The sequence below is a fragment of the Poecilia latipinna genome, unplaced genomic scaffold, assembly GCF_001443285.1.
Source record: "Poecilia latipinna isolate Pla-1442-1.1 unplaced genomic scaffold, P_latipinna-1.0 Scaffold285, whole genome shotgun sequence".
Classification (NCBI taxonomy): domain Eukaryota; kingdom Metazoa; phylum Chordata; class Actinopteri; order Cyprinodontiformes; family Poeciliidae; genus Poecilia; species Poecilia latipinna.
Window position 1 is genome coordinate 339,080 of NW_015112901.1, and position 12,551 is coordinate 351,630.

At 38.9% G+C, this 12,551-nt stretch overlaps 2 protein-coding genes across 3 annotated transcripts in view; one reads left to right on the forward strand and one right to left on the reverse strand.

Moving 5' to 3' along the window:
- kop (askopos) overlaps nt 1–12,551 on the forward strand; it is a 75,967-nt gene that overhangs the window by 12,835 nt on the left and 50,581 nt on the right. The window lies entirely within an intron of this gene.
- The window catches only part of fndc5a (fibronectin type III domain containing 5a), a 28,245-nt gene that overhangs the window by 4,156 nt on the left and 11,538 nt on the right, over nt 1–12,551 (reverse strand). For both annotated transcript variants that reach the window (XR_001425162.1, XM_015034039.1), the window contains exons 2-3: nt 6,953–7,068; nt 4,905–5,097 (exon numbers count right to left, since the gene is read on the reverse strand). Coding sequence is in view for 1 of the 2 variants with exons in the window: in XM_015034039.1 (XP_014889525.1) it covers nt 4,905–5,097; nt 6,953–7,068 (309 nt within the window). In the remaining variant the exon portion in view is untranslated. The remainder of the gene's footprint in view (nt 1–4,904; nt 5,098–6,952; nt 7,069–12,551) is intronic.

Here is a 12,551-nt window from a genome sequence, read left to right on the forward strand (position 1 = left end):
AAATCATGGCAACTTTGTCATTTCATGTTTGTTTTTTTTTCTTGAAAACCATGGCTGTAGTATCATTATTTGGTCCTTTTTTATGCTGAAACAAAAGGTTATGATTAAGTACAGATCTGATAACATTTTAAGTTGGATGTTTTAATCATATTTCAGTTATTTTGGCACATTTAAAACTTCAGAACATCAATGAAAACCAATAATATTTCAGTTCACATCATTCTACAATATACAGAGGAGTGATGTAGACAAGCAAAACTCTAAGATTTATGTTCTTTAGCCTATTAGTACGGAGAAGCTTTTGTCACTCATTGAGCCTGCCAGCTCCTCATAAACTATTCAGAGTGGTATTTCTTGTCTTCAAGCTCCTGTTCTCTGCAGGGATTTTTCCAAGAGTTTTCTCTCTCTGCAGCTTCAAAAGGTGTCACAGCACACTGCTGTAGAGCCGCTGCCGCCGACACTGAACTGCTCGACTGTCATTTAATCCAATTGGGGTTACACTGACAGACTTTTTCCAGACATCTCCTGTTCAAGACCTGTATTTGTACTCAAGAAGGCTTTTTGAACATTTTTTGCAAAATATGTTAGAAAATTAGATTTTTTTTTTAATACATATTTTGTAGTTGACTTTTTCCAAAAAGTGTTTCTTGCGTTCAGTAAATCGTCTTCTGTTCTCTTCTTTAATGGCAGCGGAATATAGCGCAGGCTTAAAACAGTGAGGATTTTCTACTGATTTACACACAAACTCAGTGACAAAAGTCTTTTTTCCATGCACTGTAGTGTGACCTGAAGTTTACTGCGACACACAGAGCTTTCCGTCCTTTTATACGACAGCAGCGGGTGAAATTTGGTGTGCCCCGTGTGCAGGATCCCCATGCTCCAGTGGCTTTTAGCAACAAGCAATTCTACCAATCGATTGGTCTCTTTAAAAGAAAAGAAAAAAATCAAAGCACAACAGCCTGGGGCCCCTCAAGCTTTCAGCTGGCCGACCAAACTGGACTGACTGGTCACCTGGAACACCTGACAGAAGCCTGTTTGCTGCTGGGGCTTTTTATAATTGTATATATATGTATCAGTCTTGAATGGCAATCAATATCCTTTTAAAGAAATGGCAAACATTTTTGGAAACAATTATTTGTTTGAAGGTCACAGCAGATGTTTCCCCCCCCTTATGGTAATCCTACATGTAGAAGAAAATGAAACTTGAAAGTGAAACAAAAATAATCACATGAAAACAAATAATCGCTTTGACTTTCCTGACTCTGCTTTGGAGAATATTCGGGTGGTTTAGTTAGTTATGTATTCAACAAATCTAGCCTTCACGTTTCTAGATGTGCAAAGCAGGAAGGAAGCGATATAGATGTCCTTCAATTAAAATTTTTATAAAATACACAGATGTTTGAGGGTTGCAATGTGATAAAATGTAAAAAAAAAAAAAAGGTTTTCAACTTTGAACTTCAAATCAGTGAAGTTATTTTTTAACTTGCTTTAGCTTTGCTCAAGGTAAAATAAGTAAATTCTTACCTTCTTGTTTTCATGATAAATAGAAGTTGTTTGTACAGCTGAATTTAAGCTTAAATCCCTGAGTGGTTTCTCTCTTTTTTTGTGTGTGTTGGCAATTTTGCTAATTCGTCTCTAATGCAGATGAGCTGAGAGACGTTTAATTGGCAAACATCAGAAAACATGGTAACACTTTATTTGAAGGGGGTTGAATAAGACTGACATGACACTGTCATAAACATGAATAAGCCTTCATGAATATTTATGAGAAATCATTACTGATATAAATTTGTTATAAAAGTATTACTGATTGCGCTTTAAAAATTAGGTAACTTTATGTTATTAAAGGTAAAGTTTAAACAGTAATGATTTCTTGGTTAATGTCAAGTTGTCATAACAAAGACATTTTCAATAATGTCAACTTTGTATTAAAAGTGTCATAATTTACCGAATGACGCTTTATGACAACAGGCATAAATATTCAGGAAGGCTTATTCATGTTCATGACAGGTGTTATGTCATGTTTATAACAGTGTCATGTCAGTCTTATTCACCCCCCTTCAAATAAAGTGTTACCGAAAACATTTATGAAGGCAAAGTCTTCAAGCCTTAACAAAATGATGGAAGTCCTTCGTGACAACGCTTTGTATTTTCTTAACGCAGTACCACAGAGAGAAGCTTCACATTTATTAGATCCAAGGAGAGTAATCAGCAATGTTTGCAGTCTGTGCTTTTTCCACATGTGGCATCTGGTTCGAGCAACATTCCTGTCTTTCTCTTAACTCATTGCCACATCTTTTTGCATTGAGTACATGTTGTGTTGGCTTCTTTTCATCCCAGTTTTTTTGCTCTTTTGATCTCGTGTATCTCAATCCCATGACGAAAAATCTGACATTTTCAGGCTCATCCTTTGCTCTCAGAGATCAGTGTAATACAGTAAGGCAGAGCAGCTGAAAGGGAACCGTGAAAACCTCGTTTTATTCCTCAAGATGTTCGCCCAGCATGTCTAGACAACAGCTGCACTGAGATCTGCTCCCATTCTGTAGACTGCACCACTGTCTGCTAACAAACTCCTCTGTTCATGTCAAGATTTACAGCACTATTTGCTTTTCATGTTCTTAAATCTGTTCCAGTATTAATCATATCTCTGAGTGATCTACAGAAATGTTGCAAAAAGAGGTGTTGTAAATGTAAAAGAAACAAAATGAGGTTATTCTGAGACTTATTAGTGCAACAGATTTGATCATATAACATGTGTCTTTCCAGGTTTTTGTGATTTAAAATAAAAATCAATCGGAGTTTTCCTACTTTTAATGTGGCATATCAAGTATTTTCAACTAAAGACAAATATTTGCGTAATATATAATTATACAATATTTAATATGTGTTATTAGTGAGGAGAGGAGCATTAAAAATCCACAAACATGGCACAATAAATAATTATGGAGAATATCAGACAATTTCGGCTTTACCGAAACTGGATATTCTCTATATTCTGGTGAAAAAGCGAGGCTGAAGTTATTTGTGGATCCTGCCAATGAGATCAAAAGCTACACAGGGTTTGGTTGGTACTGGTTGTGTTCACCATGTACCCAGAGTCCCATGTGTCCTACTTAAGTCTGGCCGAAGGAGGACTGAAGTCTGTTCTTCCCCACAAAAAAACCTTCCAGATCCGACCGAAGTCTTTAAACTCTTGGACACAATTACAAAACGTGTCAGAATTAACAAAAGAGCGGATACAAGAGAGGTTTTGAATAAGTTCAGGGCTAAATCTTATGAAGGTCTCTGACAAGAGACGTGTTCAAAATCTGATAGAGGCCAGAGTGGGCAAATGACATCAAAGGGTAGAAAATGTTTTGAAATAATTTATCATAGTTTAATTTCCCCCGCCGCCCCATATATCTGTCATCTTAACAAGGGAGCGTAGACTTCTTATATTTATTATAAATCTAGAATCTTTAATAAATTGAATCTGCTTTTTATTTTGAGTTTTTGCATTTTAGCATTTCTTCTCCTGTCCACATTTGTGCTGGAACTGAGTCGAGTTTGATCAGCGTCTCAGTCATTTTGTAAAACAAGCATTGCTTTGAATGCTACTGTAACAACAATTTCCTGTGAATTGAATTACAAGATGTTTACTCAGAGAAAAGCTGCTCCTCTGCCACAGCAAAATGCTCCTCTGTTCTAACCCAGTCGAGTTAATTAAACAGACATCCTTGAGAAAGCACCGCGAACGAAAAAAAAAAAAAAAAACGGAGGACGGCTGGTACTGTGCCAAACCGCGAAGAGGTGGTCTCTGCGGATGTTGAATCTTTGATGATAGGAAAAGGTGCGGAAGTGGAAATCTTTTTTATTTCCCAGTGAACAGGGGCTCGGCGTCGAAACACTTCATTTGTTTTAAAGTGCAAGCAGCGATAACCTGGAGAGGTGAAAATTTAACTTAGTCCTGAAAGCATGTTTTCCCATCTTTTTAGAAAATGAGTGCATATTTCTGTTTTCTTTCACTGTAATTTTATTTTACTGCAAAAATGAATTTGCGTTAAAAGTGTTTTTGTGTGTGCGCTAGAAACCTCCATTCCCAAAAAACAAAAACAATTTCTGTCCATTTGTGTGAACTATTTAGTGTGTGGAGTGACAAAAGCAACAACGTGTAATTACACAAAATTGAAAAAAAAAAAGAAAAAAAGAAAATCCAATTAAAAAGTGTTTGCTTGTGTCCTGCGCGGTGATTGATCTCACTAAATTCTTCCCTGCTGCATAAATAACACTCAGACAACGTATTCAGTATTAATTAAGTCTTGGTGGTCGCCGGCGCATCTCTTCAGTGTTTGGCGCTGATTGTTTTTATGTTCTACATGCTTCCTGGCAGCCCACTTACAGCCACAGCGAGAAGTTCAGACTCCCTCTGGCTCCAAACAGTGCGGAGCATCGCGGCAGCTCATGTAAGAGAGGAGTGCAAATGAGAGGGGGAATAGATGGAGCAATGGCTCGGCCAAAAGCACATCGATTCTCCACCCCTTACAGCTTCCTTACTACCTCCTCCGTCTGTCTGATAAATGCCTTTCCTCATTTTGGTTTACAGTGGTGCTGTGCAGGGCGCATACAGAGTGGCTCTAGCAGAAAAACATCAATAAACAGTGAAGTATGCTTCCCCTGACGGGCGTTTTGCTCCTTAGCTGTAGTCAGTAGGGGAGAGATGGAGCAGTCTGTTGTGAAATTTCATTTCATGCTTTGTTGTGTCTATTGATTTCTTTTGGATTTTTAGGCTAAATCTGTCACTGTATTGTCAAAAGGCCAAGTCCCTTTCGTACTTATGCCCTAAAACAAGGAGCAGAAGAGCTCTCCTCCATCCTTGTAGGTGTAAATGACTGAACGAGTGAGCGTATTTGCATGTGGCTATTTACTCTTAGAGGCCTGCGTCTCGGCCTCCTTTGGGGTTCGGAAGCGCAGCGGTTCGCTCAGCGGGCTCGTCCCGGACATGCTGACGGACTGGACGTGCACTATGTAGTCTGTCTCCTCCTCCAAGTCCCATAATGCACAGGAGCGCGTGGTGGTGTTGACTTCCTGGATCAACCGCAGCATGCGCACATCTTTCTTCTGTTGAAGCAGGAAACGACATGGGGGTTGACTGATTAAACAAAGACTTGAAAACACACACACACATAATAAAGGTAGAGGTAAAGCCAGGACATGCCGCAGTCACCACTGAGTACCAGGAGGGCTTTTGTGACATTTTTTATTGGAATACGCATCTTCCCATCTTTGCATCTTGGCAAACGCAGAGTTATCTCATTTGCAAAATGGGTAAACTGGAAGCAAAAGGATCTCTGCGACTGATCAAAGAGGCACCATCGAGCTGTCCAGACAGCATGAATGAAAGCTCCTTGATGGTTTGATCTCTCTGGTATTCAGAGACATGTGTGCTGTGTACATAGCCTTAAAAGATATTCAACTTTAAATGCAGTAGCATAATCTCACCGTTCAAAAAATAAGTCCAGCCTTTAATTTCAAAACATTTAGTCAGTGATAACGAAAAAAAAAACAACTTTTAAATATTATGACTGTTGCTAGTTCTATCAGTCTCTTAGCCCACACGTGTCAAACTCAAGGCCCTGGGGCCAAATCTGGCCCACCATAGCTTTTTATGTGGCCCTCTCAACTCCAAATATCATCTATTAAATCTCTCCATTTTTTCAAAAATCTGCAAAATTCACATAAGATCAACAGATTACCACATTTTTACAGATTTTACTGCAAATCTTTATCGCAAGTGGTAAAAGCAAATATTGGGTTTAAGTGACTGCTGCTTCAGCCTTCCTTGATATCAAGTCATACTCCGAGTAATAAAAAACCCTCATATTTAATATCATACATTAGCACAAATGTTGTAAAAATTCCTTGCAAATATTTCTAATTTAGTACCACATCTGTGATTTTGATTGAAAAACGATCAAAAATCCTGGAGGGACAGCTATTTATTCATATCTTACTAGGTTAATGGGTTTTATCAATACGTTCTGGTGCAACCGGCCCTTTAAAAACACTCAAATGTTTGATATGGCCCAAAATGAAACTGAGTTTGCCTCAGACTGATCAGTTTCTTACAGTTTCTAATTTATAATCCATAACCATTTATTTACCAGAAGTTTAAATCTGATATAATGCAGAGGGCCATTTCTTTCAGCCCCTAAAAAAGGCTGAATGAGTTTGTTCAGAAGAGAATGGAGCATAGACTGTGTTTAACCCAATCTCCAGCATCTCTTCCATCAAAAATAAGTACCTTTAGAAGAAAATGATTTCCACCTCATTTTCTTAAGCATCTTAAGATACTGTGAAACGTGATAAATGCTCATTAGCATTCTGAATACATACTGTGAGCTCTCTAGCTCTGCAAAGCTAGTAAGAAACTCGTATTTTATTTTCCTTCAACTTCTCAAAACACTTTTTTGCTACACAAAATCCCAATGAAAATACATTAACATTTGTGTGCAAACGGTTGTTCGAAAGCGCTGCAGCCCTGTGCAGGCTGCCAGCACAAACATTCACCCAAACAACCAAGTGGCTGCAGTCTCATATTTAATAGAGCAAGAGAACAATGCTACAGAACCTTTTCATTTCTAATTCTATGAATAATTGATCATGCAAGTCCTCAAATTCCCAAACTGTTCCTTACAAAAACAAGCAAGTGCGTTATTGAAACAGTGTAAATGCACATATAATACACATTATTGTCCGAAGTGATGTTTTCCAGACAGAAAACATCAGTTGCTGTATGTCCCCTATCTGTGGAGTTATGTGTGTGTGTGTGTGTGGATGTAAAATGAGGTGAATGAAGTTAAATGTTTTGCCTATTTAGTCTATTAACACACCTCGGCGTCTTTTCGTAAATCCATATCTTCTTCACCTTGTTGTGTTTTGTCCACTGATGTCTCCTACACAATCTGCTACTCACCTGCTGTGTGATGGCAAAGCCAATGACGGGGTCTCCCTCGGGGATGTCCCATGACACCACAGCAGAGTTTGCTTTCACCTCTTTGATGGTCACATTGACGGGAGGCGACAGGCTATCTGCAAACAATGAGACAGGAAGAAAAGCCCTTTGTTCACGCTCTAATATAAAGTAATAAAGTAAAAGCTCCGTTTTCTGCATTCTGCTGCAATGTCCACCGGCACGGCGGGAAGCCGAGTTCGTTGGTGTGAATAAATGGCTCAGAGGAATCCATTTTATGAGGTTGGGATTCATAGTGGGAAGTAGGAAGAGGAAAAACAGTGAAAAATGCTGTTTATTTTCTTTGGCTGCACCCCCAAGAAATAAGGGAGACTGTAGATATGAGCTTACTTTGTGTATTAGTGCATATTAAGGTAAATTTGGTCCCTACCCTCTACAAATACCTAGAGTCCATATAGTCCAAAATTTAACAGCAGGAAACAGTATAAAATAGTAAAAAAAAAAAAAAAAGTAATGAAAAATGACAGAGAAGATAAGGTATTGCTCATTTGATGTTGTTAGTTACTTTCATTGTCTACAGATGAAACCATCAGAGGTCAGTTTTAGTTTTCCAGGTCAGTAATTGTACATCTAGACTTTGCTGTGTGATCCTCCTCCAACCTGTTGATGCTCAGTGTCAGTCAGATAAGCTGGAAGGTCGTTACACTATTTTCTTGCAGGCCATGAAGCTACTGCTACCCCTCATTCTAATTAAAGTCAGACTGTTTAAAATGTACAGGCAGGTGCGGCATGTCCACCACGGCCAGCATACAGTCACAGTTTTAGCGTTTATCATAAAGTACCTTTTTGGAGGCCTAAATACATCCCAAACTCACCACATTTTGCTTAAAAATCTGTCACAGTTATTTCCAGGATTGTTAAAACTTCGATGTAGAGACTATTTGCAGGCAAAGCGCTGAGTGCACTGGCGCGTCATTTCTAGCAACCCACCGTTGCTGCTTAGGCCAGATTCCTGCCGAGGTTTGCAGCAAAAGAAAGATATAATTTTTTTGTGTGTAAATGCCATATGAAACCGTGGTAGTTATACAGTAGCTACGTGGGAGAAAATCAAATAAAATCAGTTTTTTGGTTAGTTTAAAGTTTTGTTAGTGTGAAGTTTTGATCTTCACGTGTTTTTAAATCAAGTCCCTGAAATGAAAGTCTTTTTTGGGGGTTTTCATATACTGTTGTGGAATGAAACACCCATATCGTTGTTTATAAAGAATAAATTTTTTCATCAAAGAAAAACCTTAAAAATAGTACCATTAATTTCTTTATGTATTCATCCAATTTGTATTTTGACTACAAGCTTTAATATTTAGCAAGTCCCCATTGAAATTTCCCACTTTCTGTCTCTTTGTAAGTATTTGAAAACAAGACCAATAAAATGCTCCAACACGAACCGATATATAGAGACGCTAACAACTTTTGACTCATTATCAGAATACGTCTAACGACTAAACAACTGTGTGTCTCCGCGCCGTGCTTTTGGTTTGGTATCAAGTTCCAAACCCACTTCCGGTTTAATTAGGGTCACACTCTACAAGAGCTGCGAATAATAATTTGCCTTCATTACATAATTAGTTGTGAGATTATGTGTTGCTCCTGGTGCACTTTGGTGGCCTCAGCTGCTTGGGGACTTGGAGTCTGTAATTATGAAGCTCAAGGCTGCACACGTCTGACGGTAGCCGAGTGTAGATCACATTATTAAAGGAGCGGCAAGCTAAGGGAAAGAACAAACGATCTGTTAAAGGTTGTGATATAAAGCGGGGACTCGTAATGAACTTTTAGACTTTAATGTTAAGGCGAGACACAAAGAATGAGTGAAAGTCGAGATGAGCGTGGGCCTTTTTTGTTTTAACGATGAAGCCCTCGCATCTGAACTCTATTGTTGTGAAACGCTGGATCCTTCCTTTAAGAAGCTCTGATTGATATTTGCTTTGTGGAGCTGAAAGGTGAATAAAGACGAGAAGTTTTAAAGCGAGGCCCTCTCCGAGGCTTTGACGGGTCATAAATCTTACTCGACCAATCAAATGAAATCAATGAGTCATTGAATAGGTTAACGCTCACTTGCCCTCAGACCCGCACCAACCTCACAGCTGGTAATTACAGGACAATGGGCCGCTCTAGTGCTTGTGTACGTACTGTACATTCAGAAACAGGGGCTGCAGTCCAGAGCAGGCTTTTATTATTATTTTTTTTTTAGCCTTTCTTTTGTTTTGCGCCGCCTCTCGGCTTGATGCCTGTGGCTGACATCTTGATGAATGACCTGACTAACTGCAGATGACAGGATGGAGACTCGCTGCATCTCTTCATCAGAAAAAAGGGGGGCAACTTTGATGTTTGCAGTGGATTTGCTTTTGTTTACCGTCTGCTGTTTACTTGGTTAGCCTGGAGGACGGGCGTCTGGGGCTCCGGAGCCGAATGAAACCGTAGGAATCACAAATGAAGCTTATCATCTCTCCGTTGGTGCTCACTTTATTTTCTGTTCTCCCTCCTGGAGCACATTTATTTCTGTCTGTGACACCATTACTTACTTTACACGTGCTAAACTGCTGTTTAAAAATAATGGATACAAGTTCTTCTGCACACTGTGGGAACGAACATATTCACGTGGCCTACATTTTCATCTTACCTGTCGCTTCACATTGCAATCCTCGAATTTTAAGCTGTTGCATAAAGTGCGAGACTTTAGTATTAAAGCAGAGTTTCCCAACCTCTGTCTTTGTGGTTTTGGTGCTTAACTTTTAATTATAAGTACTGCTGAGTAACAGGCTTACAAGGAGCTTAAATCATTTTTAATCAACTGCGTTTTGAAAACAAAATAATAATAATAATAATAATTATAAAAAAAAACATTTGACACAAACAAAGATGATGGATCCCAAACTCGGCATACACTTCCAGATTAAGAGTAATCACAATAATCATATGAGAACTATGACCGCTATGAATGAGTGGATGTTATAATTATTTGTAAAATGTTTCTTTTAAATGTCAGAGAGATTCCTCTAAGCTCCACAAATAGAAACGTCTTTCACTTCAGATAACTTTATAATTAGATAACTTCTGATTATTGAGGCTCATTGACATGCTGACATGCTAACGCTAGCCGAGCCTTGCTCTCAATATATTTGTTTCAGCTAAATTTGGATATGTCCGGTGGCTAGCAGAAGATAAATAAGGGACGTATCAAATGAAACTTAAAAAATGACCAGAGTTTAAAACTAATTTTGTATATTTTAGAGCTTTTCAGATTTCTAAATTAAACAGACATTTTTTTAGGTCTTTTATTTGTCGTGTTCTAGAGGGCCTTTTACAGTGGGCTACTTTCATATAAACAGGCAGAACTATAAGAATATACAAAGTAGTAAAAAAAAAAAATATTTTTAATAATCTGGCTGTGGATCAGATGTTGTTTGAAGTGAATCTATAGTCCAGTGTAGTTTTTTGAAGTGATCTGAGGAAAAAGCCTCAGCTAGTGGAAAATGTGTTTACATTTGGACTTTGAATCAGAAATTTGTGTCCTATTGGAGAAAGCTGACTTTAACCTTTGATTGTCTCTCTCAGTGGTTCTTTTATATTTTCACTCCAATGTTTAGTATTCTGGGTGCCTCTTGTGTTTTGTAGAAAGACATTTCTCCTACAAGTCAGAAAACAAGTATTGATTAAAGTCTTTTAAATTGAATAATAGTTAAACTTCAAAAGAAGCAGTGGGAGGTGAATATGCATCATCAAGTTCGCATGTCCACATAGTGCGTGTATAAACCCGCTCTCCAAGTGTCCTCGTGTCCCAGAGCTTTTGGAAACTTTTTCTTTTGTCTTTGCCCGTCTCCTCTTCGCATGCGTTTGTCTTTGGGGACAGAGAGAGAAAGGGAGAGGATGCCGGGCCGTGACCGTGTTCCTTAAATATCCACATGACACAGGAGTCAGCCCTAATGAAACACCAGACAGATGTCTTCATAAACTCTCAGTGGCACACAGCCCGCTTCGCTCCGAGACAAGGTGGGGGTGACTTTGAGCCATGACGGATTCCTCTGTTGCGTGTGCGTCTTTGTTATCCTGATGATGATCAGAGTGACAGCTAATTGTCAGTCCCACGCTGAGCTGCGTTGAGGATGACAGCTCCTTATTGCTCCCTAGCGTTTAACAGCTCCCCGAGACGTTAAACATGTTAAAACGTGGACAGTTCAGGGGGGAGGGAGGAATGCCGAGTGGTCCATCATTGTTTTGCTTGCGCTCTCCTCGATTCTCCATCGACCTGAGTCGGACAGAGTTTAGTCTGCCGCGTGTTACCAAGTGTGCCGACACAGAAGCGTGGGCTGAGTCGGAGGGAGATACTGCAGGTAGCCCGAGAATATGTAATGTGGAGCGTGTATTGTTGGGTGCTATAAAGATCAAATGGTTTTTCTTTTCATGTTCCCCAACTGTAGAGCTCTGCTTTCCTGAGTGGTCTCCGTGGAGCTATTTCTGCTGCCTCAAATCATTTTGAGTGGGCCCATTTAGACATGGCATAAACATGCAGTCAGCCGAGTTACCGGAGGTTTATTCTGATTAACAAAGAGGCCTTAAAGTTCACTGCAACTTCTTTACACAGTGCAAATATTTTAGTAAGAATAAACCTGCAGTCAGTCTGCCTCGTGATGTAATCTGATGTATTATTTTTTAAGTGCTGTAACGAGGTTTATCCAAAAACTTGATTTCATATGAACAGACATCTAAAAAAAAACAAAAAAACAGTAAACTTAATATTAGCATATTCATTCAATTCCATTTTATTCATTTAAACTGCATCAATCAATGAGTTCCAGGAAACAGGCACAGCTAAACTCAGAGGCATTGAGCCAGGAGTAGTTTCTACTGAAAAAACCCCCAACAAAAACACAACGAGAACAGAGTTATTGACAGAAATAGCTCCTTCCAGGAAAGAGATGCAGCTAAAATAACAATGCCGGGCCAAATCTGCCATCAACAGAAAAAAAATAAAATAAAAAGAGAGAAAAAAAAAGCTACAGCAGGAATAACTGCAATTAACAGAGAGGTGGATCATGGCTGCAGAAAATAGCAATCAGTATCAGGGTCAACCTGTGGATACACTCATGTCAACACATTAGAAGTGAAAATAACATAAGACATATACGGTTTTAAAAAACAAAACAAATTCTGGTATTTATTTAGACTGAGGTGAAGTACAACTCTTTTGTAAGCATGTGAAGGTGTGTTTACGATGTAGACAGATGGAGAGTGTGACAAGTTGATCCAAAGAGTATTTAGATAAACTAATGCCGCTAGATGCAAAATAAACTATCACATTGCATTTAAATTGACCAAAGGTTTCAAAATATCCCATATTTACTTAGTGCCATAAATCCAAGCATTTCTTCATCAGATTTTAATGTATTTACGGTGAGCAGCACTCGTGAGACGATGTACTGAAGGTGGAGTGTCGGAAAGAGTAGGAGCTTCTTGAAGAGACAGATGCAAATTTCGTGAAATTTATTTTAAGTCACGTTTGACATCTACAGCATTTTTACCTACAACTGCAGGTAACACAGTGACTTGA